This window comes from Rutidosis leptorrhynchoides, chromosome 8 (genome assembly GCF_046630445.1).
Source record: "Rutidosis leptorrhynchoides isolate AG116_Rl617_1_P2 chromosome 8, CSIRO_AGI_Rlap_v1, whole genome shotgun sequence".
NCBI classification, from domain to species: domain Eukaryota; kingdom Viridiplantae; phylum Streptophyta; class Magnoliopsida; order Asterales; family Asteraceae; genus Rutidosis; species Rutidosis leptorrhynchoides.
In genome coordinates this window covers 181,804,117-181,825,091 of record NC_092340.1, presented here as the reverse complement: position 1 = coordinate 181,825,091, position 20,975 = coordinate 181,804,117, and the positions used below count along the sequence as shown (strand labels likewise).

Genomic DNA, 20,975 nt, shown 5'->3' with positions numbered 1-20,975 from the left:
GTAAAAATTTAATCATTTTCACACAAATCACCCTCAATAATTTAAATTGTTACTGATTTCTTGCAAATGAGGGCATTGCAAGATCTTAAGTGTGGGAAGGGGTTAAATTCTTTTGGATTTTAAAATTTTTATATTAAACACTTGGTTACCATTAAAAATACTAGTAAAGCAGTAGTTGTATTAGAATCTAGTGCTCTCTGATAATAAAGAACAGCCCTAGTCTTATATACTGACTACCCAATTCTAGTAAAAAATTTTCAAAATTTTCAATTAAATGAATTCAAAATCATGTTTATACATATTTATGAACGATAAAACTAGGTTTTAACACCGAAATTATTGTTACCTCGGAAATGACATAAATTGAGAAACAAACTAAAATGTTAAAATTCATTTAAAATGGAATAGAGGACGATAAAACGGAAAATAAAAGCCAAGTGTGGGAAAATTTACCAAGTTATTTTAAACATATGTCACATATATCTGTAACAAATAACTGAAAATACTTTTGCTTTGGACTAAACTAAACTGTTTTACCCGATGAAAGAAAAGAAGAGATGGATCTACACGATGAATCAATTCCATCATTAAAAGGAAGTAAAGTCTTCCGAAAAAGACACGCGCTTCTTGATTTAGGTCATGAAGTTGTCGTCCAGACCAGCTGTAGGTTGACGAAAAATCTAGAAAAGTCATCACAAAAATCAGCAGGAAATCCACGGACCTCAGCATTAAACAGGGTCGCCATGTGGTCAGATTTATCCTAACCATGAGAAGGATTTATCTCGTACAATGGGGGGGCACCATGCAAATTAGCTGGATAAGACTAATGAATCAGATCCCCAGAAAGGATAATCTCCTTAAAGATTAAAAATCAGCTTTTAAGACTGATATTACTCAATCCTAGAGATTGACCTTAAAGATTGAGAATTACAAACTCATGGAATTCGATGATATCTAAACTCGTGCTTAAACGAGAAAATATTTTGATCAAAAATTACAAACCGATTTGTTTTCTGAAAACCCTATTTTCAATGCGTTCATTACCATTGAACGTAAAATCCTAGGAATTCACCTGGAATTCATTAGGTCACCTGAACTAAATCGGGTGTCAACCGTAAGAACGGTGGTTGCATAGTGGTCAAAGACAGGACCTTGTGCCATACCGAAAAATTATAAGAGTGAGCTTTACTATTGCTCCTACCAAGGATAGTAATTGCGTCCGACACGTTATAGACCATAATCAAAAGCATGTCACGGGACATTGCCTTAACAGTTGCTTGTTCAACGCTTTCCTTTACAACCGGACGGTAGTTTGCCGAAAGGTAATATACGGAACAAGTAAACTGGACGTGTTGCTTTCCAAATACAAGGTTAGCAAGTGGGTGACACAAAACAGCAAGTTTTGAGCTAAAATTTTCAAATCTAAAACCCACCAAACCCACAAAAATATTTTGCAAACACCGGTAAAGGGTTATTCCGGAAAACTTATCTAGGGTAAAAACTAGATTTAATTTTCAAAAGATCAAATGTTTTCATAAAGATCCAATTTCCTTAATGGATCTAAATTTTTATAGTCATGTGGGACTGTAAACCATATCGTTACTACCATTGTTTATACCGCCGTATAGAAATCACTGATGTACAAAGTGTGAAGAATAAAGAAGTGATTCTAGTATTTCAAGACGATATTGCTTGAGGACAAGCAACGCTCAAGTGTGGGAATATTTGATAATGCTAAGAACGAACATATATTTCATAGCATTATTCCTCAAGAAAGACAAGCTTTTAGTTGCAATTGTTCTATTTACAAGTGATATTCGTTTGTATAATAAAAGGTGAAGACAAAAGACAGATTCGACGAATTGAAGACGCAAACGACCAAAAAGCTCAAAAGTACAAAAGACAATCAAAAAGGTTCCAATTATTGATAAGAAACGTCTCGAAATCACAAGAGTACAAGATTCAAAACGCAAAGTACAAGATATTAAATTGTACGCAAGGACGTTCGAAAATCCGGAACCGGGACCAGAGTCAACTCTTAACGCTCGACGCAACGGACTAAAAATTACAAGTTAACTATGTATATAAATATAATATAATATATAATTAATTATATTAATTATATATATATTATATATATATATTAAAAACCGTCGGCAGAGAAAACTCCAAGGACTGAGCTGTAAAATTAACCTCCGCGACTCGCGGAGTTTGAAGGGGATTTTGCCGCGAGTCGCGGAGCCCCAAATTTCAACTCTGGCTATAAAGCAAACCGAATTCTGATCAAAATTTCATATTCTATTTTCTCTCTTCTCTATCTATACGATATATATATATATATAATTTATATTTTAATTTTAATTTTAATTATAATTCTAATAATAAGGGTATGTTAGCGAATGTTGTAAGGGTGTAAGTCGAAATTCTGTCCGTGTAACGCTACGCTATTTTTAATCATTGTAAGTTATGTTCAACCTTTTTATATTAATGTCTCGTAGCTAAGTTATTATTATGCTTATTTAAAACGAAGTAATCATGATGTTGGGCTAATTACTAAAATTGGGTAATTGGGCTTTGTACCATAATTGGGGTTTGGACAAAAGAACGACACTTGTGGAAATTAGACTATGGGCTATTAATGGGCTTTATATTTGTTTAACTAAATGAAAGTTTCTTAATGTTGATATAAAGATTTACAATTGGGCGTCCCTATAAATTACCATATACACTCGATCGGACACGATGGGCGGGTTATTTATATGTACGAATAATCGTTCATTTAACCGGACACGGGAATGGATTAATAGCCACTAGAATAATTAAAACAGGGGTGAAATTACATTCAAGGGTAATTGGTGTAATTGTTAACAAAGTAGTAAAACCTTGGTTTACACGCAGTCGATAACCTGGTGTATTCATTAAACAAAGTATTAAAACCTTGTTACAATTCGAATCCCCAATTAGTTGGAATATTTAACTTCGGGTATAAGAATAATTTGATGAGGACACTCGCACTTTATATTTATGACTGATGGACTGTTATGGACAAAAACCAGACGGACATATTAAATAATCCATGACAAAGGACAATTAACCCATGGGCATAAAACTAAAATCAACACGTCAAACATCATGATTACGGAAGTTTAAATAAGCATAATTCTTTTATTTCATATTTAATTTCCTTTATTTTATATTTAATTGCACTTCTAATTATCGCACTTTTATTTATTGTTATTTAATCGCACTTTTAATTATCGTACTTTTTAATTATCGCAATTTTATTTTATCGCATTTTTATTATTCGCAATTTCATTATCGTTATTTACTTTACGCTTTAATTTAAGTCTTGTATTTATTTTATATTTTACATTAGGTTTTAACTGCGACTAAAGTCTTAAAATCGACAAACCGGTCATTAAACGGTAAAAACCCCCCTTTATAATAATAATATTACATATATATATATATATATTTGTATTTTTATAAAAGTAAACTAATATAGCGTTGAGCTTTGTTTAAAGATTTCCCTGTGGAACGAACCGGACTTACTAAAAACTACACTACTGTACGATTAGGTACACTGCCTATAAGTGTTGTAGCAAGGTTTAAGTATATCCATTCTATAAATAAATAAATATCTTGTGTAAAATTGTATCGTATTTAATAGTATTTTATGCTAAAATTAATAACTATTTTATATACACCTCGCATCACATCACCCATAATCACCATCATCATCTTTGTTGCTATAATCTTTTCGATTTCTGTTTCCATCTTTCGATCACTAAACCAAAAACCCTTTTAGTTTCTTGCTTCTTACTCGACTACAAACACCAAAACCCATAACCTTCTTGTTCGTTGTTGTCCTTGCTACTGCTGCAGTTCCTGTATTTGATCGATTAAATCCAAGCCACCACCTACATCATATAAATTCTTTTGGTTGTGGCCGACAATTACAAAGGAATAAGAGCATATAATATTACACGATGTAATTAGAAGACCCTACCTACTTTTTGATGTCGACAAGCCTCATGCAGCCTCACCACCTGATTCATACTAATCTGCTGCAAAGAAACCTTTTATCCTTTTTTTTTGTGGCCGACACTTTAATAACTTGGAGTTTATATATATACTTTCGGTACTTTATAGCACATGGTGGCCAACAAAAGGAGCAAATAAGGACGTTCCACTTTCCATTTACTATATTAACCGAACCCCACCTTCCCTACACCGAGCGATTTAATTTATTTATGTTTTTGGATTTTTGGTTGCAGCATGGGCCGTTTGATTCTGTTTAATGGACGTTACTGCTGGGCCGAGGGATTCTTTTTGGGTTGGGCAATGTTTGATTTAACTGTTAGACCATGTTCCTTTTTTTTGTTTATCGGGCCATGGTATACGTTTCTGTGTTTACGATTGAGCCGAGAGTTGATTCAATGGTGATTAGGTGATGATTATGATGAAGAGATAGGTTTAGGAAAATGACGGGTTTAATGATGATGGTCTCCGTGATGAGTCACGATGTTGATTAAAGATGATGAGGAATCGGAATATAGAAAACGATAAGGATGATGATGATGTTACTATGACGTGCAAGATGATGATGCCGAGACATGATGATGATGATGATGCCGTGGTGTATGTGTTAATAATGATAATAGAACATGGAAATGATAATGATAATGGTATACCTTTTATCATTATTGTTATTATGATTATGATTATTATTTTCATTTTATCATAACTTTTATTAATTTTTTTTATTTTATGATTATGATTTGAGTATGATGATGACGATAATGAAGATCATGATGATCATGGACGATAGTGATGATGAATGACGATTATTGATCGATGACGTTTAGGAGGGTATAATTCTCATTATTAATTTTTTATTATTGTTTATTGTTATTATTATTATTCCTATTAATTTTATTATTGTTATTATTAAGATTATTATTAATTGTGTTATTATTGGTGTTATAAGTATTATTATTGTTAGTATTATGATAAGAGTTATTGTAAGGATTATAATTATTATATATACATATAAATTATGAATACAAATATGAAAATGAGTAAAACTATAATTATGTCATGATCCAAATTAGATATTATCACTATTATTATTATTAAAAGTATCATTTTTATCACTATTATTATCATAACTATTATTATTATTATTATTATTATTATTATTATTATTATTATTATTATTATTATTATTATTATTATTATTATTATTATTATTTATTATTATTATTATTATTATTATTATTATTATTATTATTATTATTATTATTATTATTATAGAATGAAACACCTTTTATCTACTATTATCAATATTATTTTATCGAATAACTATTAGTTATATAAAAACATATTTACTACATATAATGTAACTATATTAATACTTTTTACAATAAATATTAATAAATGTAACTAATTAGGTTATTAATGAAAAACATAATTAAAGTAACAACTAATACACTTATAATACATAAATTGTTCGATTACCATTATATGTGTTAATATATATATATATATATATATATATATATATATATATATATATATATATATATATATATATATATATATATATATATATATATATATATATATATAAATGATATAGGTTCGTGAATCCGAGGCCAACCCTGCATTGTTCAATATAGTCATATGTATTTTTACTACAAAATACATTAGGTGAGTTTCATTTGCCCTTTTTACTCCTTACATTTTTGGGGCTGAGAATACATGCAAATGCTTTATTAACTATTTTACAATATTTATATGCGTGAGTTTCATTATTCCCTTTTTAAATATTTTTGCAATATATATTTTTTTGGGACTGAGAATACATGCGCTGCTTTTATAAATGCTTTACGAAATAGACACAAGTGATCGAAACTACATTCTATGGTTGGATTATCAAATCGAATATCACCCTAATTAGTCTGGTAATCTAAGAATTAGGGAACAGACACCCTAATTGACGTGAACTCTAAAGATAGATCTATCGGGCCCAACAAGCCCCATCCAAAGTACCGGATGCTTTAGTACTTCGAAATTTATATCATGTCCGAAGGAGGATCCCGGAATGATGGGGATATTCTTATATGCATATTGTGAATGTCGGTTACCAGGTGTTCAATCCATATGAATGATATTTTTGTCTCTATGCATGGGACGTATGTTTACGAGAAATGGAAATATGAAATCTTGTGGTCTATTAAAATTATGAAATGATTATTTATGTTAAACTAATGAACTCACCAACCTTTTGGTTGACACTTTAAAGCATGTTTATTCTCAGGTATGAAAGAAATCTTCCGCTGTGCATTAGCTCATATTAGAGACATTACTTGGAGTCATTCATGACATATTTCAAAAGACGTAGCATTCGAGTCGTTGAGTTCATCAAGATTATTATTAAGTCAATTATAGTTAGATATATTATGAAATGGTATGCATGCCGTCAACTTTCGATGTAATGAAAGATTGTCTTTTCAAAAACGAATGCAATGTTTGTAAATGTATCATATAGAGGTCAAGTACCTCGCGATGTAATCAACTGTTGTGAATCGTTTATAATCGAGATGGACTTCGTCCGGATGGATTAGGACGGGTCTTTACATTGTATCCATTGCGTTTAAAATAAAGTGCATGTATTCTCAGCCCAAAAATATATATTGCAAAAGCAATTAAAAAGGGAGCAAATGAAACTCACCTTAGCAGCACATAAGGTCATTCTCCGAAATGCGACCGAAACTCGGAATACCAAATAACCATAGATCTCAACTTAGAGAACATATGTTGGTCAATAATTGTCTATCAAGCTAGGTCAGGTCATAGTGTATCACAATCCTAATGCTCGAGATCGACATACAAAAGTTATCAAAAGTCATTTCAAAAAGTCAATCTGACTCAATACAATAGTTGAATGATCATGGCAATCGAAACATTTTAACATTTCACATAGTTTCCTAATTTTTGTAAAATTAAACTATAGTTTTTATAAGGCTTTAAAATATGATAAAACAATCAATTTTGACAATTTTTCAACAAAACGAGACGTGCCTTATATAAGAATTCATTTACTCCGCTGGTAATATTTAAAAATTCAATTTATCAATCTTATAAACAAGTTGTTTAAATATTAATTGCAGATTCAAAAGCAATTTCAATTAACGTTAATCATAATTCAGTTGATCATATCTTTTAATTCGTTCATCGAAATCATACGATATCTAAAAGAAAAGTTATTGATTTTTCGCCAGCTTTCCAAAAACATGCATATCACATACCTTTTATTAGTAATATATGTATTTAATTCGTGATTCATCATAAATTGTTTAACGACGAAATTTAGCATACTAGCATGCACAAACATATATACTCGAGCACTAGACATGTATACACTATTAATATATAAGATAAGATATGAATGCTCACGTATCAATATTGTGTTTCAATATTGCAGGAAAGTACGTAGACGCAACGGAGATGATAAACACTAGGTTAGACTTGCGAATAATACCCATGAACATTACTCATAATCTCCATAGCTATAACCCATAGTTTCCTTAGCTTAAACCCGTTTGAAAACATGTTTGAAAGTGACATGCTCATGACCTCGTCGTAGTATTTTATGTATAATAATACTAATAATAATACTCCTAACTATAAGATTAATAATAATATTAATCTTAATAATTATTATAATAATAATAATAATAATAATAATAATAATAATAATAATAATAATAATAATAATAATAATAATAATAATAATTTTAATATATATGTATATAGAGCAGAGAGATATGAAATTGTGTAAAAGAACTCGAGTAGAAACTGACCTTTTATAGGTAAATTTTTGGAATCTGATGCCCATGCGATCGCATGGGTTTTATGCCTATTTCTCATGCGATCGCATGACCCCAAAATCCAGCTCACAATTTTTTTGTTGTTTTGTTTGTCGACATATTTTTATAATATATATATATATAATTTATATTAATTAATTATATATTATATTATATTCACATGCATAGTTGACTTTTAATTTTTGGTCCGATGACTCGTACGTTTACGCTCGACTAATGTCTCATTTTCGGTTTCTCGAATGCATTTTCGTATGCTTAGAAAACTTGTACTTTACGTTTCGTGATTCGTACCTTTTTCAAAATATAATCTTAAATTATCAATAAACTATATTACTCAAAGTATAACTTATACATTTTAGTAATTTGGTCATTTGCTTCTATAAATCAACTCCTCGTTGTTTATTAAAATATATTTAATAATATCGAAACGTTTTATATCTAATTCAATTCTATGCATTATCACATTGTAAAATATATATTTTCGTTTAGAAAAATATAAATTTGTATATAATATTTATTTATCAAACGCAATAATAAATGGGTGTTACTATTGTTTACAAAAATAATTTCGAACCTTACTATATATATACAATATATATAAATACTTTTTCTATACACGTTGCAAGTTATTTAAATATCAAATACAGTTAAAAAGGAATGATTTCTTAAATCAATGTGAACCTCTCAACAAAGACTTATCACAATATTTACGGGATTTATAATTGTTGAAATATCTACTAATCCAATCGTTGGTATTATCTTCTAATTCCGTAGATGAATATATTAAGCATATATTGAGACAAATACGTTTAATATAAAATATTATACATTTAATACTTTGTTAACGTTTTCAAGTTATAATATATATATATACATATATACATTTATATCCATTTATATATTCGTTCGTGAATCGTAGAGCATAGTCAAAAGGGTAATTGAATGTATGAACATAGTTCCAAAATTTTCGAGACTCAACATTACAAACTTTGCTTATCGTGTCGAAATCATATAAAGATTAAGTTTAAATTTGGTCGAAAATTTCCGGGTTGTCACACTAAAACAGCAAGACGTCCCTTCTTCATGATCTTCTGCGCTTTCACGCAACTAATGAGGTTCAGCTTCGAGGTACATCTCTCTCCGTAAATGATCAGTGGCTCACCATCTCCTTGTGTTATACGAAGAGCTTTATCTCCGCAGATAATATCGGCCCTTATCTTGGTCAACCAGTCCATACCGACAATAACATCAATGCTTCCCAACTTAATGGGTATCAAGTCAATCTCGAAATCCACACCAGCTATGTTGATAATAGCTCCTCGGCTAATTTGGTCAACTTTCTCAAGTTTTCCATTAGTTACCTCGACAAGCATACTCTCTTTTAAAGGGACTAACGACCAATTAATCTTATCGCAAAATTGTTTACATACATAACTTCTATCGGAACCAGTATCAAATAGGACAGAAGCTAATAGATTGTTGATAGTAAATATACCTGTCACCAAGTAGGGGTTCTCACGTGCATCCCTTGCATTAACGTTGAAAGCTCTACCACGCGGTGGTCCGCCGTCCTTTCTTTTATTGGGACACGTATTTCTGAAATGGCCCGTTTGTCCGCATTCGTAGCACTTTTTCGGTCCATTGGTGTTCGGCTTCCCATTCAGGGTGGTAACCTTGCAGTCCTTACCGATATGTCCAGTTCATTGGCACTTTTCACAAACCACGTTATAATACCCGGTATGGTGCTTGTAGCACCTCTTGCATTGTGGTAGGGTACCCTTATAGTTGGGGTTTGAGTTGGTGTTCGAATTGGGGTTTCCACCGTTGTTGTTTCCTCTGAAACCCTCATGTCGTTTCGCCGGGTTTTGATTATAGGTCCTTCCCTTGTTGTTATCCCATTTGCGCTTCTCACTACTACCCGCTTCAGACTTAGCCTTCTCCGGTTCATCGATGATAATTTGATTCATTAAAGTATGCGTCATGCGCATTGCTTCCGGGACATTGGGTGGCTTAGACGAGGTGACATTTTCCTTAATGGACTTAGGAAGTCCCCACAAGTATCTCTCCATATGCTTGAATTCCGGGATGACCATGGTAGGACACATTAGGGCTAGTTCCAAATACCTACGATTGTAACCATCGAGGTCGTTTCCCACAACCTTCAACTGCATAAAATCAATTTCCATCTTCTGGATCTCGGTCATAGGGCAATATTCCTCAATCAGGGCCCCTTTGAATTCCTCCCATGGGGTAGCAAATGCCTCATCAATACCTTTTGCTTGAGCCAATGTGTTCCACCACGTTAGTGCGCCGTCAGACAGCGTACATGAAGCAAACTTGGTTTTATTCGCTTCTGAGTAGTTCCTAACTCGAAACACAGATTCTAATTTCTCGAACCATCTAGTGAGACCAACCGGCCCCTCTGTTCCACTGAAGTTGTGGGGTTTGCAGCTTTGGAACTCTTTGTACGTGCACCCATTATGAATGGGCTGGATAACCGGTGCCGGTGGCGGTGGAGCTTGGAGGTTCCTTTCTGCTAAAGCTGTGGTGACTCGCTCATTGATCATCTCCTCGATTTGGGCTGCGGTAGGTGTTGATCGTCCGTTGGCCATGGTGTTCTAAATAAAAATTTTGACTCAAGTTAAAATCCAGTATTCAAATAGTAATAATACAGTATATGGTAGCCAACATGGAATCAACACATCACATGTTTATTAAGTAATGCAATCCAGATACAAATACCACAGAATCATCATACAGTAACATAAATAGAACATCGTACAAGAATTAAATAACGCAAAGTTCCATTCATTAATAATAATAAGTTGCATACATCAGCATAGGTTCGTACAATACATAAGTAATACATAAAACTACAACTAGATTACATAACGGAATCTACTACAAAAGCCCTACGGTGAAGGTGGGTGTAGGATGTCCAATACGTGGGACATCTGGTCCTCGAGCTCAGTTACCCGAGCACAGAGGATCTCCACCTCCCTCATCAGTTCCTCGACAGAGGGGGATGGTGGGGCAGGCGGTGCAGTTGGTACGGGTGGTGCTGGTAGAGCTGGTGGTGCAGACGGTCCGGCTCCAGATGTAGAGGCTGCGAAGCGGTAAGGCTTACGGATGAAGGGATTAGCAGGATACGGCACAAGCCGCTTACGGGCTGTAACCCTACGACGCCGACCATATGCGTCAGTGAATGCTCGACCTTCATTAATTCCTGGAATGACGGTACCATCGAAACGGTACCGCTTCTTCGGCGGGGTGGAGGGTGGCTGTACAGGTGCATCATCAGGGTCCTCCTCGTCGGAGTCTTCGTCACTAGAGTCGTCGGTGGATGAGTCGTCGGATGATGGGTCATCTGAATCATGTGGAGGTGGCTGCACGGGTGGCTGTACTGGCTCTCCTCGGGCGTCCATCATCTGTCGGTATCGGGCGGGTCCGATCGGCACGAGACGTCTATCAGGAGCGCGTCGGCACCAATGACGATACTGATTACGGAATGGACCTTCCCCAAATTCCGCGGGAATCACAACACCACCGGGATGGTGATGTAGCTCCTGAGGTACCGGGGCAAGTGGAGCTGGAATCTCCGGTACGTCCTCGGCTCCGTCTGCAATACCCACTGGGGCAGGCGCATGACTACTAGCTCCGGAGGATGAAGCGCCTAGGTCACTAGAGTGTGTCGCCGACGGGATCGGGGGATCTGCAACAGTGGCAGGTGAAGTGGCTGAAGTGTCTGAATCGCTGCCCAAAATGATAGCAGGTGGAATATCCGACATCTGAACAAGGAAAAATAAATTTTTCATGTCAGTAAGTCATAAAGCAAGCACGTATTAGGCCATATAACTACGACAGTCTAGATCATGTGTAACAGTAAGTAGCATGGCAATAATAACAAATCGTACCGAAATAGCATGCAATCGAAAGCAAATAATATCATGCAGTAGTGAAATCATGTAGTAGCATACGTCATATAGTAGTAAAAGTAAGCAGCGGCATGCAGTAAGTTCAGCGGAAACAAGTAAACTAGCAAGTTGTAGATTAGTCCTATTAGTGAATCCTACTCGGGTCGGTCCAGACTCACTAATGCAACCTAATTCCCTACAACCAATGCTCTGATACCAAATGTGATGCCCCGTATAAAACCATCGTGTACGAATCATCAACAACAGGATCATTACAAGGTCAAACACTATATGTGTTTTCAAAGCAAGTTTGCATTCATGGTAAAAGGTGACGTCATAACTAACGTCGAATGTTTTACATCAAAAGTATGCTTCTATGAATAGAAGCAAAGATAATAGTGCGTGACCCTTAGGTCGTTACAAATCATAGTTTCAAAAGTAATAATGTTTATGAATGCAAGATAAACATTCATGCGGTGACATCTCTAAAGCAGCGGGTGTCTACAGCAAGACTAGTACAACAGCGGAAGCGGCTAACCTTAAGCACCTGAGAAAAACATGCTTAAAAACGTCAACACAAAGGTTGGTGAGCTATAGTTTAAGTATAACAGTAATGTAAGGTAGGCCATGAGATTTCAGTGCTACAAAGAGCGTTTCAAAACAGTATGATAAAGTATATGTTTAACCGTGGGCACTTGGTAACTAACTTAACGTTTATAACCCCCTGAAAGTACACTTGGCGAGTGCGTATGTATACGAAGTATTAAACACCCGTTAAATGCTACGCTACTAGCCCGAGTGGGGATGTCAAACCCTATGGATCCATATCTAAGATTCGCGTTCACCGGTTAAAAAACCAATGACTAAACGTTACCGAGCTAAAGGGAATGTTTATGCCGTTGTATAACCCACACATATATAAAGTTTAAGTACTCGTGCCTAGTATGTAAAACATAAAATGCGCATGTATTCTCAGTTCCCAAAATAGTTAAAGTAAAAAGGGATGCTATAACTCACAGTGGTAAAGTAGTAGTAAAGTCGAGTCGGAAAGTAAGCAAGTATGTAGGTCCAGAAAGTCCTCAACCTAAGTCAAATATTACTAAGTCAGTAAATCGTCTCAATAGGTTTAAATGTATGTAAATTAGGTCTTAAGGGTCATCATCAATCATCATTAAACAAAAAGGTGTAAAGTAAGTTTCGTTCATGAAAAGATTTTAAAACAAAGGCTGACTTCGATCAGTCACCACGGCCTCTATACCTACTAAAATAAGGTGACACCAGTGGCCATGGCTCCGTATATAAGTCCTTTAGTTGCTGTAAAAATTCCAGAATCAAACTCGCCTTCGTTTGACCGTGGCGACGGTTTAAGTGCGAGTAGGTCAGAATTTTTAGCACAACGTTAAAAGGACATAGTGACGTTCGGAGGGCCATAGATCCTAAACCGTAACTCGGATTAAGACGAGTCTTAAATGAAAAATTATCTACTCGAACAGAGCTAACTGAAAATCAAATTTACAGTAGCCCAGGTATTATGATCAATTCTAGAAAATAGTAAACAGTAGGTTCCGGTGGGTTCTTGGTGCTTGACGTTCATCACGGTTCTCATCCTTGATGCATATAGCTTCAAGTGTACAACTCGTTGACGTGTTTACATCATCTTTACCAAGTTTTGACCATCATAACGCAAGTGTAAGTCTAAGATAAGTAGCACAACTCAATTAGGTGTTGCAAGTAGTTTGATGAACCAAAGTTACATCAAGATCTTAGATCCGACACATACATGAACTCTAAAAGTAATATTAAGCTACAAACTTGAAAGTAAACTAACTAATCAAGATCTTAAGTTGTAGAACATAGTTCTTAGTTTGATCTTGAAGATTCAAGACCCAAAAGTCTAGATCTAAAGTTATTAAGTTAAATCCTAAGTAATAACACTTGAATCTTTACTTTAATGAAACCATAAGCTATAAAACTTAGATTTTCATCTTGCAAAGTGTATGTAAGCTTACAAGCTTTGTCATGACAAAATAAGTAGACCATAAGCTATAGAAGCTTAGATCTTTCATAAGTATTTGAAGTTGTAACTAGAAAGCTAAACTTCCATGTTCTTGAACTTATAAGTTAACTTTAGTTCAAGAAAAATGAGATCAAAGTTAACTAGTAACACTTGACCAACAACAACATGAATCACGAAATTAAAGTGCAAGGAAATGAAGTAATAAACTAAATAAACAAGTAACTAGTTCATGGTTGTTCATACTTTAAAGATTCAAGCCAAGATCTTGATCTTTAAGAAAGTAAACTTTAAGTGTACAAACATGGATTCAAGTATGACTTTTACAACACATGAACCTTCAATCTTTCAAAACATTAGATGTAGAACATAAACTAGAAAGTTTAGGCTCTTGTATGTTCTTGTAATAACAAGATAGAATGAAGAACAAACTAGAGAGTTTGGTTCTTAACAACATGTAAGTAAACAACTACAACAAAAGTTCAAGTAATTAAACAACAACATGAAGCAAGTAAAAGGATGATGATGATGTGTTGTTAGGCTACGGTTTTATCAAGGGAAAGAAGAGAGAAAAAGTAAGCTTGTTACTTACAAGAATGGAGAGAAAGATGAGAGAAAAGTTGAGAGAAATTGCAAGTAATTTGTGTGTGTGTAAAATGAAAGAGTACAAGTGAATGAAGTAATAAGGAAATTGGAAAAAAAAAACTCCCTAATACTCCTTGGAGGCCGACGGTTTTGGGAAGGGAAAGGGGAAGGAAAAAGTCCACTAGTTTCATGCATGAATTGGTTCAAAAAGATGGGTATAAGGTTAGCTTGCATGGGAACTAGGTGTAATGGTGTTGTAACTAGATTCCATAAGTATTAATCAAACTAGTTTAGTTCTAAAGTAATACTTACATGAGTGATGGGCTAATAAGTCCATTAAGATGAGTAGGGTGGGCTCTTAAGTCCATTAACATTAATAAAAGCCCAAGTTCAAGTAGTTAACAATTTAATCCAACAAAGCCCAAGTAATTAACTAATAACCTTAGTTAATTAAAATGATTAATAAAAATCAATCATGAATGTAAATAATATCTGAAAATATTATTCGTGAAATGTTCGTGTGTCACAAAGACGTGTCGGGCAATTAAAAGTCAATCATGGTAACAAGTAAATGTATAACAATACATTCATTTAATCACAAGTATTAATAATAATAATTATTAATTAAACGTTGAAAAAACCAGGGTCGTTATAGTTGTTGAGAGGACTCTAAAGATATTAATAATTAATAATAATGAATAGAAGAACAAGAAAGTAAAGTGGATTCTAGTTGGAGAATGGAGCGTATACAATCCAAGCATCTTACTAATCTAACTAAAGTATTGAAGTAACGAATAAAAGAGGAAAATAAAAAAATACTGTTGAGAAAGTACATAAAATATGACCGTTGAGTCGAGAAAACTTGTTTCGACAACTTAAGCCAGGAATCCTGTCACGTTTTGCCTACTTTCATTTATCGTTCCATAAATCTACCTATTTAGCACGAGTGCACCATTTTACCTGCAAATTTTACAAACCCCCAAACGTTAAAACATTAAAAAGCTGATAAAAAAAGGCCCCTACCATACAAGCTAACGGCTATACCCATATATCTATGGTTATTTTGTTCTTTTATTTACTAGGTACACATATATCCATTTAAAATCTCAACCGTTTGATCATCTGACACCCATCAGGAGTCCCATTGATCGATGCACAAAACCCATTCTTTCTCTCTCTCTTTTTTTTTATTGAATATATAACCCCTAATTCTTGTTTACATTTTTCTACTCTTTTCTTCTACTTTCTTGATTCTTGATCTTTGCTTTGTGGTGGGTGTCTCTGTTGAGTCATGTTGAAATTTGGTGGTTTTAGTTCCTTGAAGTTTCTGCTGCTGGTGGTGTTATCAGTCTTTCTTCTTGTTTCTGCAGATGAAGGTATGAAACTTATCAAAATTTCATTTTTGTAATATTAATTTTTTGGTACTATGTTAAGCCCTAAGTTCTTCTTTTGGGTGGTATCCGTGTAGGAAAAACCTAAATCAGCTAGCTTGAGTGTGCAAGTTGATTAACACATATGCTTTAGAAAGTGCTTATTTTTTTTTTATTAAGATAGTGTTATTGAAGATGAAAAAGGATAGTTATTTTATTTTACAATTTATTGTGCAAGTATATTTAAGCTAACAAATTGGGTTTTCAACCCAATGAGTAAAGTGTCAATTTTTGTCTTAGTCACTGTATTACTATGTTAATTAATTTTTCTTTTAAACCTTTAATATGTGGGATGTTGGATTTTAATGTTAAGAGTATTAAGGTATTAATTTATTTAGCTACTGTTTATTTAATGAACGTTTACTTTTTAGACTAGAGTACTTGCATTTTGAGTTAAAAGCCAACTATGAGAGATGCAGTTAATGTGCCCTCCATCTACTTCTATTTTTATTTTTTTTTAACCAAACCATAGTATTTTTCATCTTTGAACAGTGACAGTTATAATTATAACAGAGCAAACATGGGGTAATTAATTATAAGATCATTATCATTAGCTAATATCTTACACAAATTTATATTTTTAGTGGAAAAAAGTTAGTGTAATGCAAAGAGTACGGGAAAGGGATAGATCAATAAGGATGAACTGCTATTCTTTTGCTGGCTTGGGTTTAAATTTGAAATGCAACATAATAATATAGGTTTATTTATATCCTTTTCACTAATTTATAGATCTACCATTTATTGTCTTATTTGCAATATAGAATGTTATGTGAAAAGAAGAGAGCAGTGCCATGTGATGTCCATGTGGAATATAATTTGGTCATATGCCCATGTATTCAAGACTCACCTTTTAACATGAATGAAACAGTGCTGTCTTTAACCTCAGTAAATTTGGAATGTGTCCATTATATATGTATTTAACCTTGTGTTTTTAGCCGTGGTTTAATCAGTAAACTTGGAGTCATAATTTTTTTACAATAAATCTTAGGTTCAAACCTCAGTAGCTACATATATTGAGTTGTCGTCGGAAATAGTTACGAATAATTCGATTAGACCATGTACATTTGACTAAAATAAAACTCTTCTTACCTGATAGCCCGAGCACGAAAAGCTTTATCAGTTCATCTTTGTTTTTAATCGTGCTTTATACTTCTAGACTTAACTTTTCAAGGTTTTTTTAACGATTTGAGATTTTCATTTGTGTAATTATTTATATTTATATTTATATTTATATTTATATTTATTTATAATTATATCTTATTAATTTGCAACTCCTTAATATACTATATACTATAGACAACATTATAAGTTGAATTCTTTGAGGCACATATCATAATCATACTACATTCTTATTTGACTATATGTAACATTCAAATAACAAAAAATTTGTTATTGCAGATGCATTTTTAGGAGTGAACATAGGAACTGACCTTTCAGACATGCCACATCCAACTCAAGTAGTAGCCCTCCTTAAATCCCAACAAATTCGCCACATCAGATTATACGACGCAGACCGAGGTATGCTCGTTGCCTTAGCCAACACCGGCATCAAAGTCGCTGTCACCATTCCTAACGACCAACTCCTAGGAATCGGTCAATCGAACTCAACAGCTGCCCATTGGGTTGCCCAAAACATCGTAGCTCATTACCCGGCCACCAACATCACCACCATTTGTGTTGGTTCCGAAGTCTTCAACAACCTCCCGAATGCGGGGCCCATCCTAGTCACCGCCCTCAAGTTCATCCAAAGTGCCCTCGTGGCATCAAATCTCGACCGTCAGATCAAAGTATCAACCCCAATTGCATCCACTATTATTCTTGACTCATTTCCACCTTCACAAGCCTTTTTTAACCATTCATGGAACCCGGTTTTGGTTCCGCTTTTGAAATTTTTACAGTCAACCGGGTCGTCTCTTATGCTTAATATTTACCCGTACTACGATTACATGCAATCGAACGGTGTAATACCGTTAGATTACGCGCTTTTTAACCCTTTACCGGCTAATAAAGAAGCTGTAGATTCAAACACTCTTTTACATTACAGTAATGTTTTTGATGCAATGGTGGATGCTGCGTATTACGCTATGGCGTCGTTAAACGTCACGAATGTCCCGGTTCTTGTAACCGAATCCGGTTGGCCATCGAAAGGTGACCCGAATGAGCCCGATGCAACTTTAGACAACGCAAACACGTACAACAGTAATTTAATCAAACACATTTTGAATCAAACCGGGACACCAAAACATCCTGGGATTGCGGTTAGTACCTATATATACGAGCTTTACAATGAAGACAATAAAAACGGGCCGATTTCAGAGAAGAATTGGGGATTGTTTGATCCGAATGGGAAGCCGATATATGTGTTACAATTGACGGATTCGGGTCGAACGTTTGCGAATGACACTACGAACCAGACTCATTGTACAGCCAAAGAAGGTGCAGATGAGAAAATGTTGCAAGCTGCTTTGGATTGGGCTTGTGGGCCCGGGAAGGTAAACTGTTCCGCGTTGTTGCAGGGTCAAGCGTGTTATGAACCGGACAATGTTGCTTCACATGCGACTTTTGCTTTCGATAGTTATTATCATATGATGGGAAAAGGCGAAGGGACTTGTGACTTTAACGGTGTCGCAATGCTAACAACATCAGATCCAAGTAAGGCTCAAGATTACTCTGCATTTTTATTGTTTGATTATTTTGGTTATATAATCATACCGAATCGAAAACCGAACCGAAAACCGAATTAAAATCTGCCCTGCTTTTTTAGGGTTTTCATTCAGTTCGGTTTTGGTTTAACCGGTTTGAAACCAAATATTGAACAACCCTAGATTATTCTTGTAACTATGACATTTATCTAATTTTTGTTTATTATTTGATTCGATTTTACTGATTTCGTTTATATGTTTTGTTTTTGGGGTTTCAGGTCATGGATCTTGTCAGTTTGTAGGAAGGTAATTAAAATATTGACATTTTAGTGTTGGTCATTTTGGTCATATAAAGTTTATGTGTTTGTGAATGTTAACTTTTGTTTGTTTTGTGTTGTGTACTGTTTAGTGATAGTATGAATGGAACGGTTTTTAACAGCACAATGTCAGATTATAATTCAACTAGTTCGTCGAGCTGGAGGATCTACAGTGACTACGTGGGTTCGGGCCTTATGATCAAGGCTATATTGGCTGTATTGCTATGGTGAAGTGCGGTCGGGTTTTGAAATATTTTCTTGGGTCCAGATCATGAGGAGGCGTATTAGCGATTTCCAATTTTGGCAGTTAAGAGGTTGGACAAGGAGACGTGCTTTTGTACAAAACGACTTAGAATTATATTTATTACGAAGTATTAGCTTTGTTGTTGTTGTTGAGGGTCTCGTACAGTAAGTGAGATTGTCGATGAAAAATGTAATCAGGATTATTTGATTCTTTATTTTGTTACTGGTTCGTGAAATCTTGCACTATCTTCCAACTTATTGTGTTTCGATTAGTAACAACTATGGAAACTTTAAAGTAAAGTGATACTGAGCTTAGCCAGGAGAAACAAGTAATGTCACCTGACAGTCTGGTTAGACTGTACACAACACACACTCACGTATAGTTATCAACGAAAGCCGGACCAGGCCGCGCGTTGCGGCGGGGTGTGCGGTTTTTCTAAGGTGCGGAGTTAAATAGTTATAGTTGTTTTACAGTTTAGTTAGTTACAGACGGGTAGGAGTATGCCCGATAGTTTTAAGTGCCTAATATATTACATGCTGATATACAGAATAGGTGATGTGCAAGTTTGTTTTAAGGATAGTTCCAGAAGAGACTGAGGTACGACTTCAAAACCAAGTGGGTAACATTTAGACCTCAATTTCCGGTGATCTATGGAAGTCTGACTGAGAAGAGACGTGATGGAAACCCGAAATTGCTCTGCAAGTATGCAAGGAAAATGAAGAAGTTGCCAATGATGAAACTGCTACGGAACTTTGGAAATATGTAATTGTGGTGGTATTATAACAAACTGTCTGAAGAAGTTATTATAGCTTTATATCGTGCAGAAAATCTTGTTGGTAACGTACCAGAGGTTATTTGGGTTTTTGACCCTATGTGGTTGAGAAATCTATCAGATGGAGACGTTTGAGCACTATACGATAATTATTTGTTGTTTGAAGAAGAAAACAAGGAGCAAGCGATGCAATACAAGCGAGTCTTGTTAATCTGCTTCGCTCACAATCTACACGCTTGAATACTGAAATACAAAGGTTCAAGATCCATGTTAGAAGGGTTTGAGATTCAACTAATTGACTGAATGTTGGATTTCGAATTTGGTATAAATGTCTACGTCCTGGGGGAATTTTGTTGATGCAAATTTGTTAGTCCCTAGTCATCTATCATGTTTGTAATGATAACATCAGACATTTGGTTCGAGATACACTATGATGTAATTAACTGCTTCTGCTTGTACTTTGATATATGTACGCTCGAGTGTATAACAGGTATTCGCAGTTAATTGAATCAAACACATGACATGTTACACTCAGTCAAACGCACGTGCAAAGTCTCACACCTGCGAGTGAAAATACTCATACGTACGAGTGGTACTTAGTAGATTCAAGTGAAGTCCAATGGTCAACCACACGTGTGAACTGTACGGTTGAGTGATCTCACACGTACGCGTGAGAAAGTGGCACGCACAATGTCCAAAACCCTAGCGATTTCTCTCATGTGCTTATTGTCCAAAATCTTTGCATAAGGTGAATAGCTAGCGATCAAGCTGTTGATCTAATAACAAGATCTCTTGTGGTTTGACTAAATCATCCCCAAAAGCTTCATATATTCACTAGAAGCCTAAATCGCTTGATTCCGCCTTGGGATCCACGATTTTGTTCGTTTCTGAAGATCCTAACAACATTTCATCATGAACAAACCATGTGTTGGTTTGCACCACAGTCTATGAATCATCGAAAAGATTAATCATTTGTTTGTAAAACACCATGAGATGAAAAAAAAAGTTAATTATATTTGAGTCGAAGAAGATGTTATATTTATGACAGAAAATACCGTCATATTTGCATTTTCAAAAGTAGTGGCAGGTGACTCATTTACCAATATTAACAACTTCATAATCGTGAATCATGAATTAATAGCAAAATACAAGACACCCCACA

The 20,975-nt window shown here is 34.6% G+C and overlaps 1 protein-coding gene across 1 annotated transcript; it reads left to right on the top strand.

Annotated features, from left to right (window-relative positions):
• The first annotated feature begins 15,656 nt into the window (after window positions 1-15,656).
• Window positions 15,657-20,241, top strand: LOC139861583 (glucan endo-1,3-beta-glucosidase 2-like). The gene is made up of 5 exons (XM_071850019.1): window positions 15,657-15,784; window positions 17,237-18,490; window positions 18,759-18,786; window positions 18,890-19,481; window positions 19,589-20,241. Exons 1-4 carry the CDS (start codon window positions 15,700-15,702, stop codon window positions 19,026-19,028), a joined length of 1,506 nt encoding a protein of 501 aa, XP_071706120.1. The 5' UTR covers window positions 15,657-15,699; the 3' UTR covers window positions 19,029-19,481; window positions 19,589-20,241.
• Window positions 20,242-20,975: the final 734 nt, after the last annotated feature.